This window comes from Lytechinus pictus, chromosome 2, assembly GCF_037042905.1.
Source record: "Lytechinus pictus isolate F3 Inbred chromosome 2, Lp3.0, whole genome shotgun sequence".
In the NCBI taxonomy this organism is placed as follows: domain Eukaryota; kingdom Metazoa; phylum Echinodermata; class Echinoidea; order Temnopleuroida; family Toxopneustidae; genus Lytechinus; species Lytechinus pictus.
In genome coordinates, this window is record NC_087246.1 from 19,977,993 (window position 1) to 20,005,870 (window position 27,878).

Here is a 27,878-nt window from a genome sequence, read left to right on the forward strand (position 1 = left end):
CTGTAGCATTTAATAGACAGAGGCTGCAGCTAATCTTTGCTGTTAAACTGAGCATAAGCGATGCGTCCGATGTGGCAAGACTACACTACTGCATACCACTGCCTCTTCACTTTAATCTTGCTGTAGTTAACAATCTCATCTTATTATCGGTTACGATTTGGTGCAGGTTTTTCGTGTGAAAAAAAAAACAGCAGTCGGACATTCATTGATAAAAAGAAAATAACTAAAGCAAGACAGCAAGCCACCATTTGTATTGCCGCTTTCACTTACACTTGGGTTTGGCATAACATCATCAGACTCATAAAAGCAATGACAATAGTTGAATCTTTCACCTACATTATCAGTTAACTCGACAATAGCTTGGGTAGCTTCATTGGTAAAGCACTAGTCGTGCAACCCATGGACCCAGGTTCAATTTCTGGTTGAGGCAATGACATTTTCTCACATTCTTCTTCTATCGCCATCTTACATCCAACTAACCTATTAGTTGAAAAATGTTATCAAATAATTTTGTTGTTCTACTTGATTTCAATTAGGTAGTACCAATTTTAATGCCTCTTTTTTATTCCATTTTTATAATCATTTGTGTGTTCAAATAATAAAAAAATAACCAGAGTCAAAGCAGAAATTCTTATTAAAAGCTATAACTAAGTAAAAAAAAATATCTAAATCTTTACCCTCTGCATATGATAATCTTCAATGCCAGGTGTTGATGTCTGACTTCTGTCTCTCATCACATCTGAGATAGGCGAGACATCTCTACTTGCAATCTGCTGGTCATAGTTCCGTAGATTTGCCAGCTGCTTGCTTATCAAGAGTTCAACTCCTTGGGACATTTTTCCTTGCGGCGGAGGAGGGGTAGCAGAAGCCGATTGTCTGCCAGGGGGTGTTGGAGTGGAGCGCTGCCGTGCAAAGGCACCATTGCTGCTTGGACTTGGTTTCAGGTGGTCCAGACGTGGATGATGGATGGGGTCAGGGATGTGGGAATGGGGCATATGCCCAGGGGCCCACTGATGTTCCACCTGGTTAGTTCTAGGAAGCTGTTCCTGTCTGTATCTCCCCCATTGTTCTTCCTGTTTCACATAATTTGTATTGGTTTCAGGATCCGATGTCCTTACAGATTCTTCACTCTGTGAGAACGTTGGCTCCTCTGTACCAGGGGGCGGTAATGTCGTAGTACTGTCATTATTACCTGCATTGCTAGAATCCTCCAGCTGGATTCCAGGAAATCCTGCCATTGGACCTTGGGAACTCTTCAACAGTTTTTCAATTCTGGTGTCCAAGCTCAGTGCAAACTCATCTGTCTCTTCGGCCTCGGATTGTGATGCTTTGTCTACATCCTTGGTAGCTTCCTGAACACCAGGTGGAAATGGTTGGGATGGTAAGACCAATGGCATAGTGCCAGGAGGTGGTTCCTCACCGGGTGGACACTGCCATTCTTCAAAAGGTGAGACATCTTCAGGTGACACAGATGCTGCTTCTTCCCCAGGAGGATGGCACTGATCAAACGTGCTTGTTTCTCTAATCGGTACTGGAGGTAGTGGCTTTTCAGCAGGGCTTTCCCATTTGGCAAACTCATAAGATTCCTCTTTCACCTTTACTTCCTGGTCTTCCATCGTTGGACAGCGCCACTTCGAAAATTGCTCATCACCGTCTTCTTTACCATAGTCCCTATTCTTCCTTTTGTCTCTATGATCATCCCTATAAGTCCTAGTATCAGAATACTTTTTGTCATAACCCCTAGATCTAAAACCTGCTCTGTGACTTTGATGACTGTCCCAATCTTCTTCCTTCTCATCTCTCTTATGATAGGACTTTTTATGATAAGAGTCATCATTGCGATGCCTATCACCAGAGTCTCTTGACCGATAGTGGCCATGTCGATGGCCTTTCTGCCGATAGCTGGCTCCATCATCATTATCCTCCTCACTGTAATCTTGACTTCGATATCGCTGCCTTTCATTTCGTTTGTTTGATCGATAATCCTGTCTATCCCTATGATCCCACTTTTTTGATCGATCGTCATCATACCGCTTGGACCCCTTGTTATCATATCGTGTTGAACCTCTCTCATCATCATAACGTTTCGAACCTCTATCATCATCATATCGCTTTGAACTTCTATCATCATCAAAACGCTTTGAACCTCGATCATCATCAATTCCCTTGGAACCTCTGTCATCATCATATTGCTTAGAACCAGACTGACCAGAGTGTCTGTGTCCCCTTCCTGAATGTGACTGATAGGACCGACTATGAAATGAATCTTGACTTTCCTCTGCATGGGTGTGGTGTAAATCACCTTGTCCCATGTAGTTCTGTTTTTTACTGGACTGTGAATGGTCCACCTTTTGATACTGTTTTGAATTGTCAACTGCGCTGCTTGAGGAATACCCTGGCATTTCAGTCTGATTTTGCACTGGGAGTTCATGGGCATTGTATCCTTGAACATTCATGGATTGCGCTTGGTAAGGCTGGCTGGCTTGAAAGTTGACTGCAGATGGATCCTGCAAGACAGCAGGATGTTGCTGGTGTCCATAGAGCATATGCTGATCAGGCACAGGTGGAACAGAGGGTGTCTGTGGCATTGTAAACCCCGCCTGCACCTGAGCTGGAGTTTGTTGAGCATACATTTCTGCTGTTGGGGTATGTGGTATTTGTTCAACATGTTGCTGGGCATAACCAGCCTGCTGCTGTGCGGCTTGCTGTGCAGCATACACTTTCTGCAGGTGTTCATATCCTTGTAACGTTACAGAATTCATGCTGTGCATAAGGACATCCTGTTGGGAAGGTTGTTCAGGCATCTGGTACGGGTCTGAAATCCCTTGGAACTGCTGCACAGGCTGTTCTGCAAAAGCAGGAAAGTTGGTCTGGCTTTCTGGAGGCATGAAACCTGGCGTTGAGGATGAGATGGATGAAGCTGGAGTGTCTGTAACAGTAGAAGGTTGCCTCTCAAGAGATAAACGCCTTGGATCACTGTGTGTACGAGGGGTATCAGTACTTGAAAGAGGAGTCCCATTACGTGGATCAAGGCGTGGAGTAGAACCAACACTACTGGGTGTGCTTGGCTTGTTGGCAGACAGACAATCAAAAATCCTCTGGCATTCCTTCCCTGTAATTAACAAGACAATAAGAGATATATAATAAGCAAACAATAGGGATGATATAATTTATCTCTTCTTCATTGTTTACTAGTTACAAATACATCCTGCTGAAAGTAGTCTCATATTACTTTTTATGCATAAACAGATACACATGTAAAATTGTGACAGTCCTTCATGAATTATATTGAATTTCATGTTTTTGTCCCCGAGCAACGCAATACAACATTCTAACTCATTGATATGCTCAGATGCCACAACGTCTATGAGCATGATTTTAGAAGTTTTATTCATTAGAACACACAATGGTTCTGTTATGTGTACAGGCAACTATAATTCTGATTGTATTTACATGTATGCTGGTTTTGAACTAAAATGAACAACACCAACATTAAAAGAGAGAACTTGAAATAAAAAAACCTGCCACACGTGATCATTTACTCATATCAGCAGTGAATATGTAATTTAAAGATAGAAATATGTATGAACTCAGAAGCATCTCACCAGACAAATTAGTCAAATATCCAAAGACCATCTCTCCCAAATCTACTGTAACTCTTGAAAACATTATATTATAATTATATTCTGCAGTTCAAATCTGAGATTTCTGAATCAGTTTGATTTAAACTTGGCAGCATAAATTTTGTCATATCAAAACACTTTATCAAATTCATTAGAACATTTCGTTGTAACCAATTTTTAAAAAGTCACTCACCACCAGCATCAATCTGCACAATAATGATCTTCCCCATAACGGATGTGCGGTTCAGTTCCAGTGCTGCTTGCTTAGCCGCCCTGGTGGTGGTGTAGGTCACCGACGCAAGGCCCAGATGTTTGGAGGTCTTTGGATGCCTGTAGATTGTGACGTCTTCCACCTTGCCATGCTTTTCCACCATGGATCGCAAGAAAGGCTCACGAACATTGTCATTGAGGTTGGTGAAGGTGATTTGCTTGGGTGGAAGCTCGCCAACAAAGTATTTATCGAACTGCAATCATATAGAAAACAAAATTAAAGTGTCATAATAAGTTTTTTTTGGGGGGTAAGATTAAAGTGACAGAAACAGGAAAGGAGGAAAGGAAGGGAAGAGAATGAGAGAGAGAGAGAGAAAGTAATAAAATGTGAGAGATGAAGTAATAAGGCGTGGAAATTTCAATAATTGCATTAAGGAGACATGTCTCCAAGTCTGGACATAATTAACACTTCCTTTTTTTCTTTCCTGAGAAAATTGGGAGATTGAGCAGACTAGAACACTACAAAGACAACTATCGTCACCGATTGTTTCATGTTATGAAGCCTTCATATTCAGATACTATTTTTTATAGGGTCGAGTGGTCTATTGTAAAAAAAAAAAATACTGAATTGCAGTTAAGTATTTTAAATTAAATTCTCACAATAAACATGACATTTAAAGGACAAGTCCACCCCAACAAAAATTGATTTGAATGAAAAGAGAAAAATCCAATGAGCATAACACTGAAAATTCCATCAAAATCGGATATAAAATAAGATAGTCATGGCATTTTAAAGTTTCGCTTAATTTCACAAAACAGTTATATGCACATCCTGGTCGGTATGCAAATGAAGAGACTGATGACATCATCCACTATTTCTTTTGCATTTTATTACATGAAACATGAACTATTCTCATTTTCTCCTCATTGTCAAGTGAAACTCCTCCCCGAACATGTGGAACTAGCATTGTTTTATATTATATGGTTCAGTCAAGTTGGTCCTTATTGTCAAATCTGTAAAAAAATGAAATATTGTATAATTCAAACAATAAAAAACAAGAGAAATAGTGAGTGAGGGACACCATCAACTGTCTAGTTTGCATGTCACCGAGTTGTGCATATCACTTTTTCGTGAAAAATAAGTGAAACTTTAAAATATCATAACTTTCTTATTTTACATCCGATTTTGATGAAATTTTCAGCATTATGCTAGTTTGATTTTTTTCCCTGTTTATTCAAACCACATTTTTTTTTGGGTGGACTTAAACTTTAATGAAACCCCTGTCGATCCAAGGGGAAAATCTTATACAAAATAACAAGAATACCTTCATTTTTGGTATGGGCAAATCTGCAGCTTCTGTTGTTCTCCATAATCTTGTCAATCTGGAGCGAGGATCCGTTACAAACTTCACAGAAAGTGACTGGCCCTGTATAAAAGAGACATGAGAAAAAAACATGTAGTTCAGCATTTTATCAATGTAAATATTACAAAACATGGGCAAGGGATTGTTTTATACTATTATATAAATCAATACCTAGCTCCAAAATACAACACTCAATGATTGGTTGTGTGATTGTATGCACAATACGATCAATATAATTATATCATAGAATACAGTCCAACAGTCAATCACTAAGAGTTGTTTACAGGGCCCTGTTTTTCAAAAATGAATTTTTTGCATAACACTTGGATATCAATGTATTTTCCACACATTTATAATGCTTGCAACATTTTTATTTTATAACTTTATATCAATATCAAGACCCTATAACACAGGAATGTGCCAACAATAGACCGTTCGTAGTTACTTCATGGACAACTTTGGTCAATTGACCTTTCATTTTTTTTCATGATGATAGGCAGATTTCAAAGCAAGATATTACGTAAGCATGCCTTACTTAGCAAGATAAAGAAATTAAATAGACCAGGTGACTAGAAAAGCACATCAATGAACAATCTATGAAGGTATTTGTTGCATTTCTACTTTGAATGCATATTAGAGCATGTTGTGCAATGTACTTGGCAAACTGTGAAATACCAGTCATTTGTGGACGTATTGTATTTTTTAGGGATGCAAATGAAAAACACAATTCAAAAGAATACATGAATAATCGAGACATCTATGTTGGTGCTTATCCCATTAAATTTTAAACCACCATGTCACTTTAGTACCAATGACCTTCCTCTGATCATGCGCAGAATCTTCAGATCATGCGCAGAGTGGAACTACAAACTGGTTTATTACCTGGTTCAAATTACTATGATTAATCTCATGTGCATTAAAAATTCTTGGCATGCACCAGCAAATGTGATTGGCCATTTAATTTTTTTTATAATGACTGCAAGCAACTTTATCTAACCCTGTTATGTTGAGTCTTGAATCAGTTTAAATTCATATGTGTGTCCTATAATAGGGCAACATCTGCACACCAATCTACCGGTATTACTCATTTCAAGGAATATGATACGAAAGGTAGAAACGATTACCCACACTACCACGGCTGTCGACAAGGAATGTGGACATGTTATTACCCGTCACCTTTTCACAGGATTTAAGTGGGATGAAAACCAACAGGTCTTCAGCGCTTTTAAACATTTTTTTTGCTAGTCATTGAAGCATCCGACCACAGATGTGACAGCCTTAAACCCAACACCCTATTGACTACTCGTGGTATTGACTATAACAAAAAAAGTGTTCATAAACAAATCACTTACCATTTGCCCTGAAACAACGCCATCATATCTGACTAACTTTTGGCAATTCTTCTTGATGTTTGGATCCACCAGCAGCTTGTAACTGGTGCATTTTTTCCCCGGCTGACTAGGGGTGGAAGGGGTCATTCCATTCACATCCATGGTGACCTCTGTAAAAAGTCAGAAGTGAAATTCAGGTAAATTTTCATCGAATGTGATATGTACGAAGTAATTAGACTGAATACATGTATCTGAACAAAATTTGATAAATTCACATCAAAACGTATCATTAATCGAACACTCCACCATCACTTATCCAACATACATGTATCTCTGTATAGGTAGAAGCCAAAAAGGTGAATATCAGATATGGTTGATAATTGTAACCAAATATTCCATGAAAATCTGCTTTCATGTTTAATGGCAATCAATTTGTAATCAAATGCAATATAAATTTACTGACACAATAAATATGATTAGAGTCTACACTTTATTTAGAATTGAATTTTTACAAGCAATGATGCCTCAAAGATGGTCTGTTGTCACATTTCACAGGGAATTTGCTACCCATAGTATGTTTATGCAACAACTTTATTCACTCAAATAGAGTAGAATACAGTTTTATTTTTATAGACATATATATATACATGTATATATGCAATTGTTATAAATTCTTCTTCTTGCCTCTTCTTGTAAATCTATTATATCCTTATTGCTGGCCCCAAATTAGCTAAGCCTCAGATATGTTTACAGATATTTATATTGCTCTGCAATTTTTTTTGTCACCAGATTGTTAACTTTTTCTTGTGAAAGGTCAATTACAGTATTACTTTGAGACTGATTCTATCATCTCACCAGTGACTCCAAGAATACCAGTTAAGAATTCAGCTAAGATAATGCAGATAGTCCAACAAAAAAGAAAAAGAAGGGGAGAAGGTTCAAGAATTGTTTCTTTGATTACTCTTTTTTTTTAACTTAAGTGGGGGATGGAAATATCAGTCTTCCCAAATTTTGACACTTTAGATCTATCTAGACTATTATAGACCAATATTACTTTTTTAAATTGCAAAATTAACAGCGCCAGCAGGCTACATGTAAACCCGGCCCAGTTGTTGTGACTGTGTGTTCAAACAATCAATTTTAAACAGCCATTTGGAAAAGTCGACAGGAAAGGCCAAGGTTCCTTTAATTTTCATTGTAAAATGTTAAAATATCAATCATTATACAGAAAAAACTGAAGATTACAAATATTGAATTAATATTTTTGTGTAATCCAAAGCCAAAAACAAGACTTCAAAATTTTTAAGTGTCCAAACACCTACATGTACCCCTATCCTACTGATCTACATCACCAATTTCAACATGTGGGACTGTAGCAAGATTCAATTTTAATATGAACATTTCAAGTCGAGGTTTGACCTATTCCAAGAATGGTTTTGAAAAAAATATATAATAAATGCTTTGAATATGTGATAACATATCGTATTAATCATTTATTAATCATTTTACATGTGACAAACCAAAGAAACAGCAGTTTTTCAATTAATTTGGCATTTTTGGCCGGGGGGAAACTCTTTCTACTCAATTCAATGATGAAACAAATAAAGACACACAGGAACCACACAACTAGTCAAATATATTAGCTTTTATTAACAACATAATATGCACACATTACTAAACTGTTAAATATGTCCGAATATCAAGAAAAATAGTGTTTCACCGACTCACATTTTTATCAAATAACACACGCGTTCTCAATTCAGTGCGATGGGGAATTCACAATTTACAAACCCAGCGGGCCCAGGCCAGCTTCTGAACGAAAGTTGTAACTTTCGACAGAGCTTCGCGACAAAAAGACATCTGCCTTGTAAACTAGGATGCACGAGTCGGACAGTTCCTGCAGCTTTGGGACTGCGAAGGTGGAGAAACAAGCTGATTTAGAGGTCTCATTTTGCTGTCATCTTCTCTGCCTTCTCGTAAACCAAAACATCGCCTCGATCTATCTCACGCGCATAGAATTCGTGTACAAAATGAATTGTGAACATTAACAACCTTCTTTTTACCCACAATTCAGTGCGCAGAGGAGCGAATTTATAATTTTACAAGGAAATTTGTTATTACGGGCTTGCATATTTCATATCGAAATCAAGATGAGAAGTGTATATTAGTGAGATGATTATTTTGATGATATGAAAAATTCTTTAAAATGTTTTTGTATAATTTTCATGTTAAATATTTGTCATAAAATGCTTTTTATGTCACTGCATAAACAAATTTGTTAGTGGATTTACCTATGATAAGACTAACAAAAGAAGGGAATTGCAATCGCTCTTCAAAGCAAAGAGTCTCTCCCACTTCTGGTATTTTGTCATGTTTGTTGGTTTTGTCTCTGACTCTAGCTTTTAGCGGTCTGTAAATGGTAACTTCAACTTGCTGATAATTTATTTGGTCTTAACTCCCGACAGATTGTGACTGGACCCTTGATCGTCGTTTTTGTAAACATTGTTCATCATGTTTCACTTTTTGAGATGGTCCTTATGCCCGGGGTCCTTATGATGCCCCATGCGCACCCCATAACAGGTGTTGGGGGATTCCCTTTCATGCCTTTGGGGATCGTGTGCATGTGCATGCGAGATGAAACATTGACAAATTGAATTCTAGGTTAGGCCTAGATAATCGCAGAACTGGAACTTGACTTGGCCCAAGCTAAAACAGATGGGGGTTAAAAGTACGTAGTACATTACCATCCGCCCTTCCGGCTTCCCTTGGTTGGATTGAGGAATTGGATCTGACATGGAGGAAATCGAGGTCCCCCAACCGCTTGGTCGATTTGCAGAGTGCTGTTATTACCTTTGGCCTTAACCCACTTTTGTCTACTATTTCTATTCGGTCTAATAATAGCCACTTGGTTCTTTGTTTAACTGTCGACCTAATGCTCAGATGGTCTATAATTCCACTTCTTCAACTTATTGTTTTGCACTGTCGGATTTGACATTGTTTAATTTTCTGCATTTTTTTTTCAATATCATGGGGGCTATAGCCTGAGCTAGGTACTAACAAATATAGAAGTCCCCGGGAAGTCCCCAGGATACTACATGCAGGCCTAGCTAGAGTAGCTAAGATTGATACTACCCTAACCTAGTACTATGATTTATTAAAATATCATCTTTTGCAGGAGGTACAGGGAAAACATGGACCGGAGACAGAGAGCTACACGCTTCGTGGTGGGACTTGCAGAAAAATTCTTCAAAGAAACACATGGTAGGCATGGGCTATTTATGGCTAGTTGAAATGAATAGTCCAGGGGCCGGGGAACAGTTTTGAAATAGGGGGGGGGGGCTGAGCCAAAAGTGCCTTAGTTTGCGAGTGATTTCCTTTTTACATTTCAGTTTGCTGCAAGCCTGCAACTAAAAATTATTCATAAGTAGCAACTTTTAGTTGTAGGGCAATTCCATAAAATTTATACGTCCGACCTCCATTTGTGGGATCTTCATGAAATTTTCTGTCTCTGATTTCTTGTTCTTTTGACAGTCTGTAATGTTCTCAAAGGACTATGACTTGATCAGTTTATAAAGTGAAGTAAGACTTGAGAAAAATGGGGGTCGGATGTACATGCAAAAAGGTTGATCATTTTATGGAATTGCCCTGTAGTTAAGTCAAGTACACCATTTTTTATTTAATGTTATCACTGAATTTCAGGGCCTCGTTGATAAAAGGTGATAATTGGTTGCCTTGTTTAATCAGAAAGTTTTAAGTAAACGGAAAGATGGAATAAAATAATGAGAGATTTTGTATTTGTATTGATATTATGATACTGAATTCATTGATCTTTTGATAAACTTGAATTAAAAGTCAAATGGCTAAATCATTTAGATAATAATTACATTAATGATAAATGAACAAATAAGGTATTTAATGAATGAATATCTGAAGAGATAATTCAATTTATAAATGAATTAATGAGTAGATGAATATAGATAATGTAATTCAAAGCAAAGAGCTCTGATGAAGATTAAATTATGGTCAATGGTCTTACATTTTCAGTTGTTTGCAATCCAAAGTTTATATAGTGGGGAGGGGGGGGGGGGTGTCATCAGGAGATGATAGATAATTCTGATCCCAAGTTTCGTTTCTCTCATTTATGAACCGGTATTTGTTCAATAAGAATTAGTTATTATAATGTGGCTGACACCAGTAATGTTGGGCACTAGCCTGTACATACCAGGTGATCATCTAAAAGAATATTCCTCCTTTGTTTTATTAAATAAAAAAAAAATTCATCCCCTCTTTCATAAAATCATCAAACCCTACAGATCTATTTAAGAAATCTCTAAAAACTTACCACTTTTCTAATTAGTCATTTTCTTTTGATCTCCTGCGTACATGCATTTGTATTGTACTTATGTAGTTTGATGTTTGTAATGCTATGATATAGTTTTACTGGAGAGCATGTATTGAATGCTAGTTATTATTATTATTATTATTATTAAGAAGTGACAATTTTGATTTTTTAAAATATGTAAAAATTCAAAATCTGATCATTTTCTGTGGATTTAATATTACTGAACCTTATCATTCAATGCTTGTGTTTTCATTGAACAGGAGGGGTCTTTTCTGCAAAAGATAAAAAATCATACCTTATGAAGTCAGTATCATCAATGGCTCAAGGAAGACTAAAGAGGGAGCTTTTTAAATACCGTTCCTTGTACTGTAAGAGATTTAGACGGTAAGGTGTTTTCTCAAATAGATAAAGCAGCTGTCAACCGAACAAGCAAATTTTTGCTGTTTAATTTTGATAAAGCCCCTGCCATCTCCCCCCCCCCCTTGGATGTTAACCAGCTATTCCATTTTGAATGATTAAAGGGATGGCCCAGGCTGAAAGTATTTATAGCTTAATAAATAGAGTAGAATTCACTGAGCAAAATGCCGAAAATTTCATCAAAATCGGATAACAAATAACAAAGTTATTGAATTTTAAAGTTTAGCAATATTTTGTGAAAACAGTCGTCATGAATATTCATTAGGTGGGCTGATGATGTCACATCCCCACTTGTTCTTTTGTATTTTATTATATGAAATTAGGTTTATTCAAATTTTTTCCTCCAAGAACTAGAAAAATTGGATTGACAACTGATTTAGTGCATTAGATATTGATTGCTGCAACTTATTTCTGTATAAGGGAGACATATTCACACAAGTATGAAATAATGAAAAAAATATGATTTTATGTAATAACATAAGAAAACGGAAAGTGGAGATGTGACATCATCAGCCCACCTAATGAATATTCATGACGACTGTTTTCACAAAATATTGCTAAACTTTAAAATTCAATAACTTTATTATTTGTTATCCGATTTTGATGAAATTTTTGGCATTTTGCTCAGTAATTCTCCTCTATGTATTAAGATATAAATATTTTCAGCCCGGACCATCCCTTTAAGTAATAAAGATACAGGTTGTTTTTTTTCAATGTCAAATCACTTGGGATCACAAATATCTATTTGATTAAGGTGTAATTTCAATTTAGAAAATGTAAATAATGCATACTTTTCATTTTTTGGGATGAAACATTTCTTCTACTTAGTGATTTGACCTAAAGAATGTTGACTTACATTCAGCCGCGTAGCCAGGATATAATTTTGGAGGGGGCGGTAAGTGCACGCAAAGGGTGCACTTTTTGACATGTTTAACAAAAAACAAAAAAACAATAGAGCTATACCCTTCTTTCCTTTTCTCCCTTCGCTTTTTCTTTTTCACCCTTTTCCCCTTCTTTTTTTTTCTCTTTTGGGGGGTGACCGCCCCCCCTAGCTACGCGCCTGCTTACATTATAGTGAATTGGGATTTTCCAGTTTTTTTTTAGCATTTTGGGGGCTGAATGGCCACTAGACACTTAAAGACCCTGACCGGTGTAAAAACAATCATATATCAAAATAAAGGTAATGATTCATACAATACGAATATACCAAAAATATTACATATATCTCCTTCCAATAGTTAAAAATATTAAATAAAAATCAAAGAAACTGCTCCTCCAAAGTACGCTTCGATTGAGCACCCCCACGTCGCCTGGAAATGATGACGTCACGTTGTGTCAGGAGGGTTGTGATTCCATAGGTTTGTGTACAAAAGCATTGGGTATTTTCTTCCATTTCCATGTTATGAATCCATTTTTTTTTTCGTTTTCGGATGAAAATGGCACTCAAAATTATTCACTGTTCAAATTGTTGTAAACCTACAACTATTAACTACCTTTTTTGTGATTTCTTTGTTTGGCTCTTATTGGGCCTAAATTGCTATGTCAGGAAAAGTTGTTATACATAATCTAAATGCAGATAGAATTGAAATCTGCGCCAAATAAGCAGGAAATAAAATATGGCAAAAACTAGTTCAAAACTGCAGATTTCATAAATTCAAGCTTGTGGGTAAAAATATATGTGATATCCCTCTGTGATAGAAGTGAAGAGAATGAAATGCGTTATCTGGAAAGCAAAAAAATCACCCAGTTTTTCTGTGTACAAACCTATGGAATCACGACGCTTCTTACACAACGTGATGTCACGGTCTCGAGGCAGGTGAAAAGCACAATAAAGCATATTTTCTAAGCGGGGTTCGAAACCCGATAATTGGAATATTCTTAAGCAAAATACTCAGCTGGGAAGCGGTGAAAATGCATAAAGCATACCTTGGTGTATTTAGTAGCTTAAAAGCTTTCGATTGGTATATAATTTATCAATTTCATTTTCTGGTCCGGTCTGGATCTTTAAAAAAAATTTCCCTGCTCCAGGATATTGGGCAGTTAGCTTTAATCACACATTAAAAAATAGTTATCACGTACCTTTGAATTCAGTTTGTTCTTGTTTTTAACTTCAATTGTGAGACATATTTTTGCCAAATATATATCAATATGTAAGAAACCTTAAAAGTGTTCCTTTTCTTCAATCATCTGTGGATTTGTAGTACTCTTTGATGAGAACCATCAAAGAAGTAGAAGTTTTGGTTCAGTTAACCGTTGGAATACTGATTATTACATTTTCACTATTTTTCCATAATTATTTTTCCCAAGGTGCATCAAGAACCTCAAGGAACACCAAGATGCTCCTGGAGACCCTGATGTGGTTCATTTTGGACGAAGTCTTCAGAACTTTGAAGACACTCTTACTGTTTCTGTTGACCAAGGAACATCTAAGATGGAAGTTGCTAAACAAGGTAGTGAACTAGATGAATTATGAAAAATCATAATGAAATTATTAATAAAGCCAGTAATAAATGTTACTGTTTAGTCCGTAGCTATTTTAGACAATGATGGTTAAGATCCCACTGCTGTCACCACCACATCAAGAAATGACATGCCAGTCATTACAATGGTGTGGGTTTTAATCCCATTGCTGCCACCACCACACCAAGGAATGATGCACCAGTCATTTCAATGGTGTGGGATTGAATTCTACTGCTGCCACCACCTCATCAAGGAATGACACACCAGTCATATTCATTGGTGTGGGTTCAAATCCCACTGCTGCCACCACCACATCAAGAAATGATGCACCAGTCATTTCAGTGGTGTGGGTTCAAATCTCACTGCTGCCACCACCACATCAAGGAATGACACGCTGGTCATTTCAATGGTGTGGATTCAAATCCCACTGCTGCCACCACCATATCAAGGAATGACACACCAGTCATTTCAATGGGTTGGGTTTGAATTCTACTGCTGCTGCCATCTCTTCAAGGAATGACACACCAGTCATTTCAATGGTGTGGGTTTAAATCTCACTGCTGCCACCACCACATCAAGGAATGACACGCCGGTCATTTCAATGGCTTGGGATCAAATCCCACCGCTGCAACCACCACATCAAAGAATGACACACCAGTCATTTCAATGATGTCGGTTTGAATCTCACTGCTGCCACCACCACATCAAGGAATGACACGCCAGTCATTTCTATGGGTTGGGTTTGAATTGTACTGCTGTCACCTCATCAAGGAATGACACGCCAGTCATTTCAATGGGTTGGGTTTGAATTGTACTGCTGTCACCTCATCAAGGAATGACACGCCAGTCATTTCAATGGGTTGGGTTTGAATTGTACTGCTGTCACCTCATCAAGGAATGACACACCAGTCATTTCAATGGTGTGGGTTCAAATCCTGGTGCTGCCACCACCACATAAAGGAATGACACACCAGTCATTTCAATGGTGTGGGTTCAAATCCCACTGCTGGCACCACCGCATCAAGGAATGACACACCAAGGAATGACACCAGTCATTTCAATGGTGTGGGTTTGAATCTCACTGCTGCCACCACCACATCAAGGAATGACACGCCAGTCATTTCAATGGGTTGGGTTTGAATTGTACTGCTGTCACCTCATCAAGGAATGACACGCCAGTCATTTCAATGGGTTGGGTTTGAATTGTACTGCTGTCACCTCATCAAGGAATGAAACAACAGTCATTTCAATGGTGTGGGTTCAAATCCTGGTGCTGCCACCACCACATCAAGGAATGACACACCAGTCATTTCAATGATGTGGGTTCAAATCCCACTGCTGCCACCTCCACATCAAGGAATGACACACCAGTCATTTCAATAATGTGGGTAAAAAATCCTACTACTGTCCCCACCACATTAATGACCCACAAGTCATTTCGATTTGGTCTCAAGAGTTCTCAAAAGAAATGAGGAAAAAAAAATCACAAAATGATGTGACTCCTTTTATATTTCAAAACATATTACATGAAAATTTGAATGAGGAGTATTTCACTCTCAAAGCCTTTAGGGCCATAAGGTTTAATTACATATAGTATTGTACTCTTTGCACATTGTTTTGTTGATGTAAAATTAATCCTGTGAAAATGTGGAAAATTTGATTTAAATTATTTCTTTTGATCAAATGTAATGCCAACATGTATAATTTGATTTTTTTGTTGTAAATTCTCTATGCCATTAGAAACAAAGGAGATGCCATCTTGTTCCAATGAAAGAACAGACAGGACACCTGCCAGTGATAATCAGCATGTTAAAGCTTGTTCTCCAAAGAAACAGTCCATATCTTGTATTCCACCAGATTCTCCAATTGAGACAAGATCTGATTGGACGAGCATAAAGGATCATCATGTAAGTATAATATTGTTAAATAGCGTTCTGTTGATGAACATTTCTCACCCATCAACATATTTTCAGTGTGTATTTCTGTTTTATACATATCTTTGATTACTCAAAAAGTCCCTTTAATGGATATCTGTCGGGGGGGGGGGGCAGTGTTAGCAATCTTAGAATGAAATTTTGAAATCCAATTGTCATTTCCAACCAGCATATGCTCTAATTAGTTTGATTAATGAATTTAGAAGGCCTTGAGGTACATTTCAAAATGAATTCTCATAAAACCTAGGATTTCATTTAGATTGTCAAAGCTGAAAATTTACATGGTGCTCAAACTGTCTTGAAAGGATGTTGAGAAGCCAGGTACAGAAAAGAAATTGTCGTGAATGAGTCAAAGACACTTTAGACCTTTTGCATGTGTAAGATCTGATAATACTGATATTATATAAACATGGCAGTGGCAGTATATTGAAAAATCTTAGTGATACCTTCCCACCAAGTGATATAGCTGGCAGACAAATATGGAAATTTATTGTTATGTTTATTTGAATATTAAAAAGTGGCAAGCTTGACTCTTAATTGCTGGCCAGTCATGTGCAATCAGGCCATTGCCCTGGGAAGCGAGGGTGCTGAAGCACCCCTAAATTTTCCTTGGGGTGCTGTGTGTTTTATTTTCCATAGGCAGCATCCCCTGGAAGTCTGGTAGGTATGATAAATGTCAGAAATGTAATGAAGTGAACGACATTTTGTAGGAAAATCCCCTTTTTTTGCTTGTTATTCACTTCAGCACCCTCACTAAAAAAAAATTTCCAGTGCCCTGAATCAGATTCGCTATACTCACTGTTTAGACACTTCTGATGAGGAAATTCATCTAGGACTCTAGGTGATATTTTAATTCAAATTGTTTTGACCATTTGACGGGAAATCAGGACAATTTTTTGTGCTTAATGAATGTTGCAAAGCCAATGTCTATGATATTCTCTTTTTTGCCATTTGGGCAGACTTGGATTCCTGCAAGCTGCAAGCAGGTTTTTGCAAAAAAAATGGAAATTGATTTTTAATATACCTTAAAGCTCTGAATCCTCCTGGTTGAGATCCCATCAGAATTGGGCCAAACTTGATTTCATGTAAGATTTATCAAGAATCGCCTCTCATTCTGGAATAATTTTCTACTTGCGTTGTAGGTGAAAAGATCCATGAGTGTGAATGAACTTTGTATAGAAATGACGGTCTTGTTTCATCAATGTGAAAATGCCTCCCTCAATGACAAGATGAACCATGCAGTTAGGTAAGAACATTCTCACTGCCCACTTTTGCTTGATGTTGGTTTGCCACTTGGTTTATCCGTGTTATTTTTTTTAAAGATATTTTTAATTTCATTTGGCTGAGTGAATTAATTTTCATAGAAATATTCAGTCTTTAGATATACATTATATTTAAAATTACTACAGGGTGTTCATATATTGACTGACAAAGGCTCTAGATTAAATGAATTCATTTGATTGTCTTTAATTCCATTCAGGTTTTTTAAACAAGAAGTTGCTGGTATTCTCAAGCATAAGAACATTGCAAGGTAATTGTAAATATTATTACTACACATTTTATTTTCATCATTTCGTTATGTTACACTGTTTTATCTTTCTTTAGAGCCTTTGATAAGCTTTTAAAAACTTTTTTTAAGTTGCTTCAATTTTCACCCAATTGTTCTTGTAAGATCGCCAAGGCCTAGGAAACAAGTTTTGTGATGCATCTTACATGATTTCAAATAAAGGCAATCTATCATTAAAAAAAACCTTGGATCAATCTAAAAGTTTTGTGTAGTGGGAACTAGGACTTCAGATTGATATGAGCTAATCTGTCATCCCATAATGTTAAAAAGGGGGGGGGCACTTCCATTGACAGGTGGATACCAGGGGCGACCAAAGAAATGCGTAGAGGATCTCTTTTTCAAGAGTGGGCACGTTACGTACTTAACATAAAAAGGATGTCAAAAATAGTAAAATACTGAAAAAAGGGTATATATTTCGCTAGGAAAGCTACCTGTTTACTGTCAAATTTGCGAGGGTATTAGAAGACTAAAATGCTTAATAAAGGATGTACTTTTTGCCCCAATACTACATGTTTAGAGCCCAATTTGAGCGAGGTGGGGCGGTACTAAACCCAATGTAAGTAAAGGTAAAGCCGACATCCGTGATCATGTCCATGCAATGACATAACAATAAGAATATTGCTGTACTTGTTTAGGGGGTCAATATTTGTCAAGAGTACCGTTATGTTTCCAATAAGGCCTACTTTTAAGGGTATGGTTTCACTCGCCAATATTTGTTAAGGGGTGCATTTTCAGAATATGGAAAATACTTGTTTAGGGTGCTTTTCGAAACCCCATGGTCGTGCCTGGTATCCACTCATCAATGGGTAAAAAGCATGTAGATTAAACTGCTTTAATATTTACCTGTTCAATTCATGAAATAATGTAAACTTTCCCTATTCTCCCACACTCTCTCTTCTCATCTCCCTCTCAATCTCTGTCACTCCCTGTCTCTTTCTACTTCCTTGATTTTTGTTGTCATTGACATTTTGATTTCTCTTTTAAAAAACAAATCATACTTTAAAGACCTCTCTGTAAGATTTATTGATCTTCATTCACTTTTTTTTTCTTTTTTTTATACGCCCGTCTTGACGGGAAGTATTATGGCATCATGCTCGGTGTCCGTCTGTCTGTCCGTCCGTCTGACATTTTCATCTAACCCTTCTGCAATCCTTGTAAACACGATAACTTCAGTTTAACTTAACCTAGGCTCATATAATTTGGTGTGTATGTAACTAGCATGTATCCCAGGAAGCCTATTGATTATAAGGTCAAAAGGTCAAGGTCACAGCGACATATTTTCATCTTACCCTTCTGCAGTCCTTGTAAACACGATAACTACAGTTTAACTTAACCTAGGCTCATATAATTTTGTGTGTATGATACTAGCATGGATCCAAGGAACCCTATTGATTTTGAGGTCAGAAGGTCAAAGGTGAAGTCGCCATCTTGCTTGACCAATAGCTCCCTTTTCCGCGTAACAGATGGGCGTATTATGTGCTCGCCTAAGCGACACTCTTGTTCTCCTTTGATCTCTGTCTTTAATCATCAATATTTCAAGCTGTTCATATATTGCTGTAATAAACAATGCCACTATTTTTTTCTCTCTCTCTGTCTTTTCTTTCCATTTCCTCTCCACTCTCTCCTTTTGTAGAGCAGGGTCCATCATTTCTTGTGAATCAAAATCATTAATTCATTCTATTTCCTCAAAACAATTGAGCATTTGCTGTCTTCTATTCCTCTTTATTTAACAGAGCTTCTGATCTTGCCAATGCTCTAGATAGTGTCATGCTATATTTCCACTTCAAGTGTGACATTTTGCATACAGACCAGAAACGGGTAAGCAAATTATATTGCTTTTTAATTAGATTGAGGAGCTCCGCTATATTCAATGGTTTTCTGAAAATTAAATAGATTCGTGTTTCCTTCATGTGTATTCAAACATTCTATTAAAAACTAATTTCATCTGGTGTCAGCAATGGTGTAAATTTTAAAAGATTGTTATTAAACTTCTATTTCTATAGTATAATCAAATATATTTTAAATGATTTTAGTATGGAAGTGTGATATTCCTGCCTTTCCTGTCTTTAAACAGAGTATGTGCTTTACATTTGATGTATTTTGGGAGTTTTAGACACCTATTTAAAACTCATAAAAAAAATTAAATCAACGCCATTCGAATTATATTCAAATATATTCTTTTTGTTATCATCACCATTTCACCTTTAAAAAAAAATCAAATTCACTGTCCCAATCTTTCGGCATGTAGCTTTACAATCTTGAATGGTTTCTCTGACAATTTGGTTTGTCAATAACATGGATGGACATTGCAATGCATGCGTGTATGATGGCCATTAATACTTAACTATTCATCTGTTTGAAACTTTGGATCAGGAAGATGATTGCTGCTGATCGCAGATGCAATGTGCCATTTATCTATTTTATGTTCATTCTTGCATGGATGTTCGGTTGTGGTCAAAAGGTGGTTGAGTTCTAATAATAATGGAATGTAACATTTTCTATTGGAACGACTCCTTTCAACATCATTAAAATCTTTGCAGTCGTGGTTGCATTTCAGTTTTTTTTTTTTTTTTTCAGCCACTTTTATGTAAGGATGCTGCCTACAGATGTCTCATGGCTATTATGTTATCGCTCTACTCTAGTATGAACATGATCATTACAAGGTAATTTACTCAGCCTGGTTGTGATGACAAGAAGTATGATGATGGTGATGGTGATGATTTATGATGATGATGGTGATGATGATGATAATGATGGTGGTGATGATGACGATGATCATGATAATTGTTACAATTTACACCTGGGTGGAGAGTAACAAAGGGGATCAATGTTATGCCAAAGTGATGTCATGACTGGAATGACAATGTGGATATAATTTCAATGGAAAATTCTCAAGATATAATGGTAGAATCATGGACTAAGCTGTGACAATGTACAAATGTTTTAAAAAGTAGGTCTTCCTCACTTTGGTGTAATTTTGTTAGAGTAACATGTACATGTCTTTTCATAGCGGCTATCCCACATTCCCCATTATTTTGTCTGTGATGAAAAGCCGCTTGTAGGATTCCTGTAGGAAAGACACTGTTCTTCCTTTCGGCAAGTTGTCATATATCACCATCAAACAGCATAAGAATAATCCAATTATTCTATTTGCAAGGTGTGATCCGGATAAAAGTCATCGGTTGGCTCGTCATACCCTTTTCAAGGCCTGCCTCCTGTTAGAAAACCAAGAACTCTTGATGGATGTGGTACTGCAGCTCTTAGTTAAACCAGAGCCTGTTGATGCTCCATATCTTCGTCCTACAATCATGTAAGTAGGAACTGTATATACTGTACCTATGAAACAGCCTTGGGGAACTCCACCTGCCCTGAGTCATGGAATGTCATTAATTCTCACCTTAGATTTCACACTTCTGAGGACAATCATAAAACAATAAAATGATAAAGAGGAGGAGATTGTGATAAAAAGAATTCTCAACCTATGACGGCTATACTGTGCTTGAGCTGTCATTTCTTTGCATTCATATTGGCAAATTGTGTCCTTTCCATACTATTTGTTTCTAATAAGATTTGTGTAACATTTATACTCTTTCTATATTCCAACTTTAAGGAAGAGAAATTTATAGATGCAATGTGGAGTGTTCATTTGTACTATTAAAGTCATCATAGTCAATTGTTGATAAATCAAATAAAGAATCAATGAAGCTGAAATAATGTAGAAGATTATGCAAAATAGGTTAATTTTCTAATTTAAGCTCTCAAACACATTACTCAGACAAAATAAATTTGACTTCAGCAGAGTTACTGTTTTTACTATTTTAGGCACTTGTATGTTTACGATATTTGAGCATGAGTTTATATTTACCATGTTGACCATGCACTCGGTAAACTTTAAACATTTGAGTCTCGGAGGGGGGGTACAGAAACCAACAGAAGTCTATACACCCCTCATAGATTTGTTGAAGCTTTACTTTTATGCAGCCTTCTCAGGAACAAATGCTTCATTGTTATAATAAATGAGCTTTACTGTCAAGTCTTCTCAATTATTGAATAATTATTTGAGTTCAACAAAATCTTTCAAATGGATGAATAGCTGCACTGAAAAGAATTGTTTTTTTTTTCACCATCCCTTCTGTTGAATACTATAATAGCTCAGACATTATTTGATCTTGTGTTCTGTAGGCATGTGCTGAAACACCCTCCAAACCCATGCACCCCTTCCTCATATATCAAGCATGTCTTGGTGTGTCGGTTGGCCAGGTATATCTTGCCACGGGACTTGTATCCAGAAATAACAAAACAACTGGAGGTATGTGACCAGCTAGTACCCTCTGAAGTGTATAAAGATTATATTATGAAAAAGAATGTTTCAGATTGTTTAATCTGTAAATTTAAGAGCACAATAAACATCAGTTATGATGCTTCATCAGATTTACTTTTATTATCAATATGAACGGTAAAATCTTTATATGGTACAGTACAAGTTGTACATGTTTTTTAATTATTCACAGATCATTGTTTGATATCAGTTGTTTGGATACACAGCTGTCCAAATCATGTCAAGATTTGCTGTCAGTCAGTTGGTATGGCCCAATGTTTTAACTCAAGATTCCTTTCATATTTTCCTTTGTAGTTAAACAACTCTTCATATTCCATAAGCTTCTCCCACCCAAACTTGCATCTGACTTCTGATGCATACAATTCGGTATCCTTTGTACTTACTATCCTTATTAACGTGTCTCTGTTTCTTCATATGATTTGCAGTTTAACCGTAGCCTCTTGCCTCCTCATGGCCTATTAAAGTGGTTAGCTGACCTCTGCCCTCATCTGAGCTGTGAACTCTCGACCAATGCTAAGGATCATCTGATGACTAGTTATTTTCTTCAGATTGCCTCCCATGACCTCTGCAATGAACTTCAGCAGGTCAGTCTATATTCCTATGGCCACAATACATGCACATCACAAAAGTGTACTGTGGGTATACCATGTTGTAACCTAAGAGAAGGTTCTTTAGAGATGCCATGCCAAAACAATATTACAAAATTGATTGAAATTACCTCATATTGTTCGTTCAACTTCCATTAAAATATCTGGTTACAAACATTCATGCAGCAGCTCCCCTGACAATACAAATTTAATGGAATTGCCCTTCTGTGAAATCCTGAATTCTGCAAATTACACATGGAAAATAAGGACTTGACTTTGAAAAGCCAGGTCTTAAATTTTTATACTTTCAGGGCAACGCCACTTGTCTATAGGACACGTTTCTCTGTTCCAATACAAATAAGAAAATGAAGGAAAAAAAATTACAAGATATCTCCAAAGACAATGTGAGGGGCATTGAGTCTAATCAAAAGGGCATCCATGACGGTAAATTGCCAATTTGTGTACTGCCAACTTGTCCACTCACCACATGGTGTACCTTCATTTAGTCTTATGCCACTTCGTCCAGCAACATTTCTTCCCAACAACCATTTGATCCAATAACCATTTGGTCCAATCTTCACTTCATCTAATCACCATTTCGTCTGACCATTTTGTCTCATAACCAGTTAGATCTAATATCTATTCATTTTCATTCATTTCGCCCAATTAACACTTAGTCCAATCAGACCAAATGGTGTATGGACTAAATGGCTATTGGACCAAATGGTTATTAGACAAATGGTGAGTGGACGAAATGGAAATTAGACCATGTGGATAGTGGACAAACTGACGGTAGACTAAATTATAGAAGACGAGTTGGAAAATTTGACAAATTGGCATTAGACCGATTGAAAATAAATCTCTGTTACCATGACCATGACCTTCAATGACCATGGATTAATATTAATATAAATATCAGTTGTGGTAAATTTGAAGAGAATAAACTGAATGGGTGTTCCACTTATTAAGTTTGAAATTCATGATTTCACAGAGTAATGATGTAAATGGACCAGGTGGGTGTCTCATATAGCTGTTTTGTAAATTACGAACGACTTTACAAACGACTGGCGATCCTTTGTTGTGGCAAATGATATACCAAACTTTTCATTTAGTGTTCATTTAGTGCCCAAGAAAGAATCACCAGTCGTCGTAAATTTGCTTTTTATGAACAGCTATATCACCCACCCAGTCTAGATCTATATGCTGTCAGTCAACCTCTGTGAAATCATAGCTGGACCTACAGACTTTTAAGCTACCAAAATTAAACAATGTAAATTTTTTACACTTGCAATTCCTTCTGCAGACTCTGTATAGCCATCTACATGTAGGATCAGTGAGCCCGGTAGAAGCACAGAAGTCATCTGGAATGATGGATGATGGAGCAGATAGTCCTGACTGCACCGGTGCTATTAACATTGATGGGGATGCAGTCATTCTAGAGGTATAAATGACGTAATATTTTTTTTTAAAGGAAAACGAAATCTTTGAAATAAGATAGCCTGTGTTAAAACAGAAATATCAAAGAAACAGATCAACAAAAGTTTGAGAAAAATTGAATAAATAATAAGAAAGATATGAGCCTTTGAAGTTTAGATCATTATCATAATGTAGGTCCTCGAGTTGGCAATGCGACAAAGATGTGTGATGTCACTTGTGAACAACTTTCCCATTATTTTTCTATATGTTTCACTTAAACTGCCTCTTTTATCACATCTATCAGTAGATCATGTATTCTTTCTATAAGAGGGCATGTAATACGGATTTTAAAAGAATATATTTTGGATAAAGAGTTTGTATCACCATAAGAAAGAGCAAAAAAATGACATTTTAGGGGTATTTTATAGTCCCTCACAGGGAAAGTTGTTCACATGTGACATCACACATATTTGTCGCATTGCCAATAGGAGGATCTCCATAGTATTAGTCATCACAATATTCAAATGCTCAAAACTCTCTCATTATTTGTCCGAATTTTCTCAAACTTACTTTGATCTTATTCTTTGATTTTTCTCTTTCCACTTGTTCCAAAGGTACTTTCATTTCCCTTTAAATGCTTCAGGTGGATGACTGCCCTGCTATGATGATTTGTTAAAATGAAAGAAAAAAGGTTTATAGAATAGGAAAGTCTTATGATGACAGCATATTTTGCAGTCATACATAAAGGGAATATCAAAGTAATTGTTGTTGTTGGCTACTGATCATTTATGCACTAAAGGAACTTTATTATCCATGGCATGCCATCTGCAGATGGGGAAATTAACCTTGCTCTCTTATAACAAAGAAGTGAGGGATTGAAGATGGATATGATAAACTGATTGAAAGGAAGAGAGAATGAGATGAAGAATTAGGAGGAGGGGAGGAGAAAGAAATAAGGGGGAATGGAAAATGAGAAATAACAGCAGGAATATTTATAGTAACGTATCAAATCAGCAGATTCAACACTAACAAAATGGAGCAATTTCAAGAGGGATCTTTGTTACACTTTCCAATAGAATGTTGACAATCTTTGATGAACTACACAGTGTATTTGATAATGTTGGCATTTGATTTGATTTTTTTCTTTTCTTACTTGCTATTTGTTTTTACCAGTCTGATGTGGAAGAAGTATCAGGGAACCACTCCAAATATACCAGTGCCCGTAGGGGTCAAACTGAATGTACTGAATCAAGTAAACAAACTGATCAACCTGCCAACCAATTCTACCGAGATCCTAGTAAAACTGTCCAGTCACTTGGTGTGCAAGATCAAAGAGTGTCTGTTGTAGGAAAGACACTTCCTCAGAACGATGATGAAGGACAGCCTTCAGAAGAAGTTTTGGTAATTTCTCAAGAAATTAAGTTAACAGATCAAAGATCGCAGGGCGCTTCCACCCGAGCACCAATTATAAGCAAGACAAAGGAGGGAAATGCTTTCAGGAAGGGCCAAAAGAGACGGATGAAAGCCAATTTTCCAGATGTTGGCAAGAAGGTAAATGGGAATTCTAAAAATGAGGCCAGCACAGCAAGAACTTTACATCAAGAAAGTGATGAAATGAAAAGCGAAGAAGTACTGATCATTGTACAAGATAGTGAGTTGGATGAGAAACAGCGAGAAGGTAAACCTTGTAATGACATCGTAGTCGGCAAGAAGGCAAAAGCAAAGTGTGAAGAGATATCCAAGAATGTTAAAATACCTCCCAGCGCAGGCAAGCCACATGATACTGTTGAAGTAGTCTTTGGAACTGTCCAAGAGAAAGGGTCTTCAGAGAAACAGTTGGAATGTGCAGGAGATAATCTGAGAATGGAGAAGGAAGTGAAAAATAGTGAGCAAGATCTGCAGCAAGTCAATAATGTTGCTCTTGTTCCTCCTAGCCCTTACCAGGGTGAGAAGGCACAGGAAATTTTAGTCTGTCAGAAGAGCAGCAACCCTATGGAAGACAATGCCATTTCTGATTCTTGCAGTGAGGAGTCTGGAGGTGTTGATATCATTTATGACACAGAAACCGATCATTCAGACTATCTGACTCTGAGAAAAGCCAGACACCTGAGGAAAATGTTTCCTCCTCAAAATCCATCAAAAGTAAGATCCACTGATTCTCGTGTGGTAACAAGAAGCAGGTACAGGAAGTCAATTCCGGATGCTTATTCTGTAAAATCTTTAATGGACAGAACACCTAAAAAGCATCGAAGCACAGAAAAGGAATCTGATGACTTTCAAGAAGGTTCCCCAATCTTTAAATACACTTGTGATAAACTTGTCCACATTGACAAGAACAGAGGTTCTATAGGAAAAACCAAGAAAATAGACACTGGCAATGAAATATTTCCTATCATTCAAGAAGTGAGAGAAAACAGGATATCTACAAATGAACGAGAACTTTCAAACGATTTAGACAGCAAGACATATCATGCAAATGAAGCAATTTCAAGCTGTGGACGGACAAGAGTAGTGAATCACAGAAAGAAGACTGAAAGTTCAAACTCACCAAACATGTATGATGCTGCCAGCAGACAGATGACAGAACGATCTGTAATGTCTTTTGATTCATCAAAAAATGGTATATTGCCGAGTTGTGGAGTAAGGTCAGGGCTTAGAAGGTCACCTCGGTCACCCAAGCACCAAGACAAGGCAGATGTTTTGGGAGTCTCTTCAGATGATAGTTACAGGTTAGAATTTTCTAGCATTGCCAAAGAGATTAAAAATGCAGGTGGTGATGATCCAACATGCCTCGAGACATCACCTAAAAAGGGAAAGCCGAATGACAGTTTAGGATTGATGAAGGAAGAATGTAGGGCAGATAATCCAGTTGATACAACCAAGTCAGATTCTTTGGTAGATCACTCACAGGTCAGCAATAGGTTTGCTTTGAATCTTCAAAGATCACATAGAAGGAAAGAGCTTGAGGAAAAATCTCTATCTTCTGCCGAAAAAGGATTTCCAGACAGTGACACTTCCTTTAGAGAAAAATTAAGACAGCCAAGGAGAAATGTGGCACAAAAAATTCATTCTATTAATAAGAGTAATGTTGATCAAGTAGTCACACCTAGACAACAATTCCTTCCTTGCAGAAATGCAAAAGGGCAGTTTGTATCGAGGGAGAATGAAAGCTCATGCGAGGGTCGGGTAACTCCCAGACGGAATTGTCCAGTGTCACTTGAATCTTCCCATCCTCGGGTCAGGTCACTCAGAAAACGATCCTTCTCTGAAAGCTTTGCTGACCAGTCTTCATGTTCTACAATTCCCGCTTCCATACCAACTTCTGCTGAGAATGCTGCATTGCACAGTAGAAGCTCCTCAAACATTGGCATTGATCCTCCATCTACCCAAGAATTTGACCCAATACTATCACAGAGTGAGTCACCAGCAAGGTCAAACAATGTGAATGCAAGAAGTTCAGGCAGGATGAAAGCAGATGGCAAAGGGAGTCATGCAAGACCAAAGACATCAGGAGCCAGCTTTTCAGAAAGCAGGACAAAGGATGACAAGGATATTCCTCAAAGATCAGAAGGTACTAGGTCGTTGACTAGTGGAGATTCTGGTACAAGAACAGTATCCACACAATATAGTCCAAGAAGCTCCAAAGTCAGCTCTCAACATCGACTACGTTCCTCTCCAAGAGTGCACCTTGTTAGAAAGGCGCTTGATTTTGAATAAGGATCACATTAGTTTTTACTCTTTCATCAGAAGTTAACAAACAAAAGGCCTTAATTGAAAAAAAAAAGTTGATTTTTAGAAGAGATATTTGATAATTGTTACCAAGTAACACTGTACTACCGAGATATGCCACATATTATTTGCTTGGGAAAAGGAAATTTAGTAAACTTTATTGTTGTCAGAATCTGTACATCAGTGTAAGTGATGAGTTTGGTACCAAAATCTTAAAGCAACCAAAAATTAGACATTGTCCTTTTGTTAATATATGATTGAGAAAAACTTTTCTTGCATTCCACTTAGTCTCGAGTACAAGAACTTTTATCTCTTAATTTAGAAAACCTTAACCAGTAGTTTTAAGTACCTTTTTAACCGACAGGAGATAAAGGTTAAATTTGATATGAATCTTTTTTTAGGAACAGCAATTTATTTTCTTTGCCCTTTGTAGGTGGTTGTCGGGACATTTTGTTTTTGTGTTGTCGGTCCGTCTGTCCCGTTATGTTTTATTTTGACAAGTATGCTTTTAAAAGTGACGATGAGGTGATTAGTTTGATCATCATGAGATCTAAGGTCA

At 37.0% G+C, this 27,878-nt stretch overlaps 2 protein-coding genes across 5 annotated transcripts in view; one reads left to right on the forward strand and one right to left on the reverse strand.

The window, feature by feature from the left end:
• LOC129254604 (histone-lysine N-methyltransferase SETD1A-like) overlaps positions 1-8,584 on the reverse strand; it is a 21,284-nt gene extending 12,700 nt beyond the window's left edge. Inside the window, exons 1-5 of the mRNA XM_054893108.2 lie at positions 8,257-8,584; positions 6,550-6,698; positions 5,159-5,260; positions 3,817-4,087; positions 678-3,112 (exon numbers count right to left, since the gene is read on the reverse strand). Of these exons, the coding sequence (XP_054749083.2) occupies positions 678-3,112; positions 3,817-4,087; positions 5,159-5,260; positions 6,550-6,690 (2,949 nt within the window). The 5' untranslated portion in view covers positions 6,691-6,698; positions 8,257-8,584. The remainder of the gene's footprint in view (positions 1-677; positions 3,113-3,816; positions 4,088-5,158; positions 5,261-6,549; positions 6,699-8,256) is intronic.
• Positions 8,289-27,819, forward strand: LOC129254605 (uncharacterized). Of its 4 annotated transcripts, XM_064112461.1 has the most exons (15): positions 8,812-8,947; positions 9,704-9,789; positions 11,131-11,254; positions 13,595-13,737; positions 15,488-15,654; positions 16,824-16,927; positions 17,162-17,212; positions 18,982-19,066; positions 19,826-19,911; positions 20,406-20,558; positions 21,431-21,557; positions 22,013-22,171; positions 23,478-23,615; positions 24,764-27,068; positions 27,102-27,819. In XM_064112461.1, exons 2-15 carry the CDS (start codon positions 9,720-9,722, stop codon positions 27,305-27,307), a joined length of 3,918 nt encoding a protein of 1,305 aa, XP_063968531.1. In that variant the 5' UTR covers positions 8,812-8,947; positions 9,704-9,719; the 3' UTR covers positions 27,308-27,819. The 4 variants fall into 4 exon arrangements, with proteins under 4 accessions (XP_063968526.1, XP_063968531.1, XP_054749084.2 ...); XM_064112456.1 differs by lacking the exon at positions 8,812-8,947 and adding an exon at positions 8,289-8,471 and having other exon boundaries at positions 24,764-27,819; XM_054893109.2 differs by having other exon boundaries at positions 24,764-27,819.
• Positions 27,820-27,878: the final 59 nt, after the last annotated feature.

What these genes read in the sequence shown, in the direction of transcription:
- LOC129254605 (XM_064112456.1), top strand. Translation starts at nt 9,720, where the DNA reads ATGGACCGGAGACAGAGAGCTACACGCTTCGTGGTGGGACTTGCAGAA. An exon ending in ATGAACATGATCATTACAAG is followed by an intron (nt 19,912 to 20,405) that starts GTAATTTACTCA and finishes TCTATTTGCAAG; the next exon opens with GTGTGATCCGGATAAAAGTC. An exon ending in TCTGCAATGAACTTCAGCAG is followed by an intron (nt 22,172 to 23,477) that starts GTCAGTCTATAT and finishes TTCCTTCTGCAG; the next exon opens with ACTCTGTATAGCCATCTACA.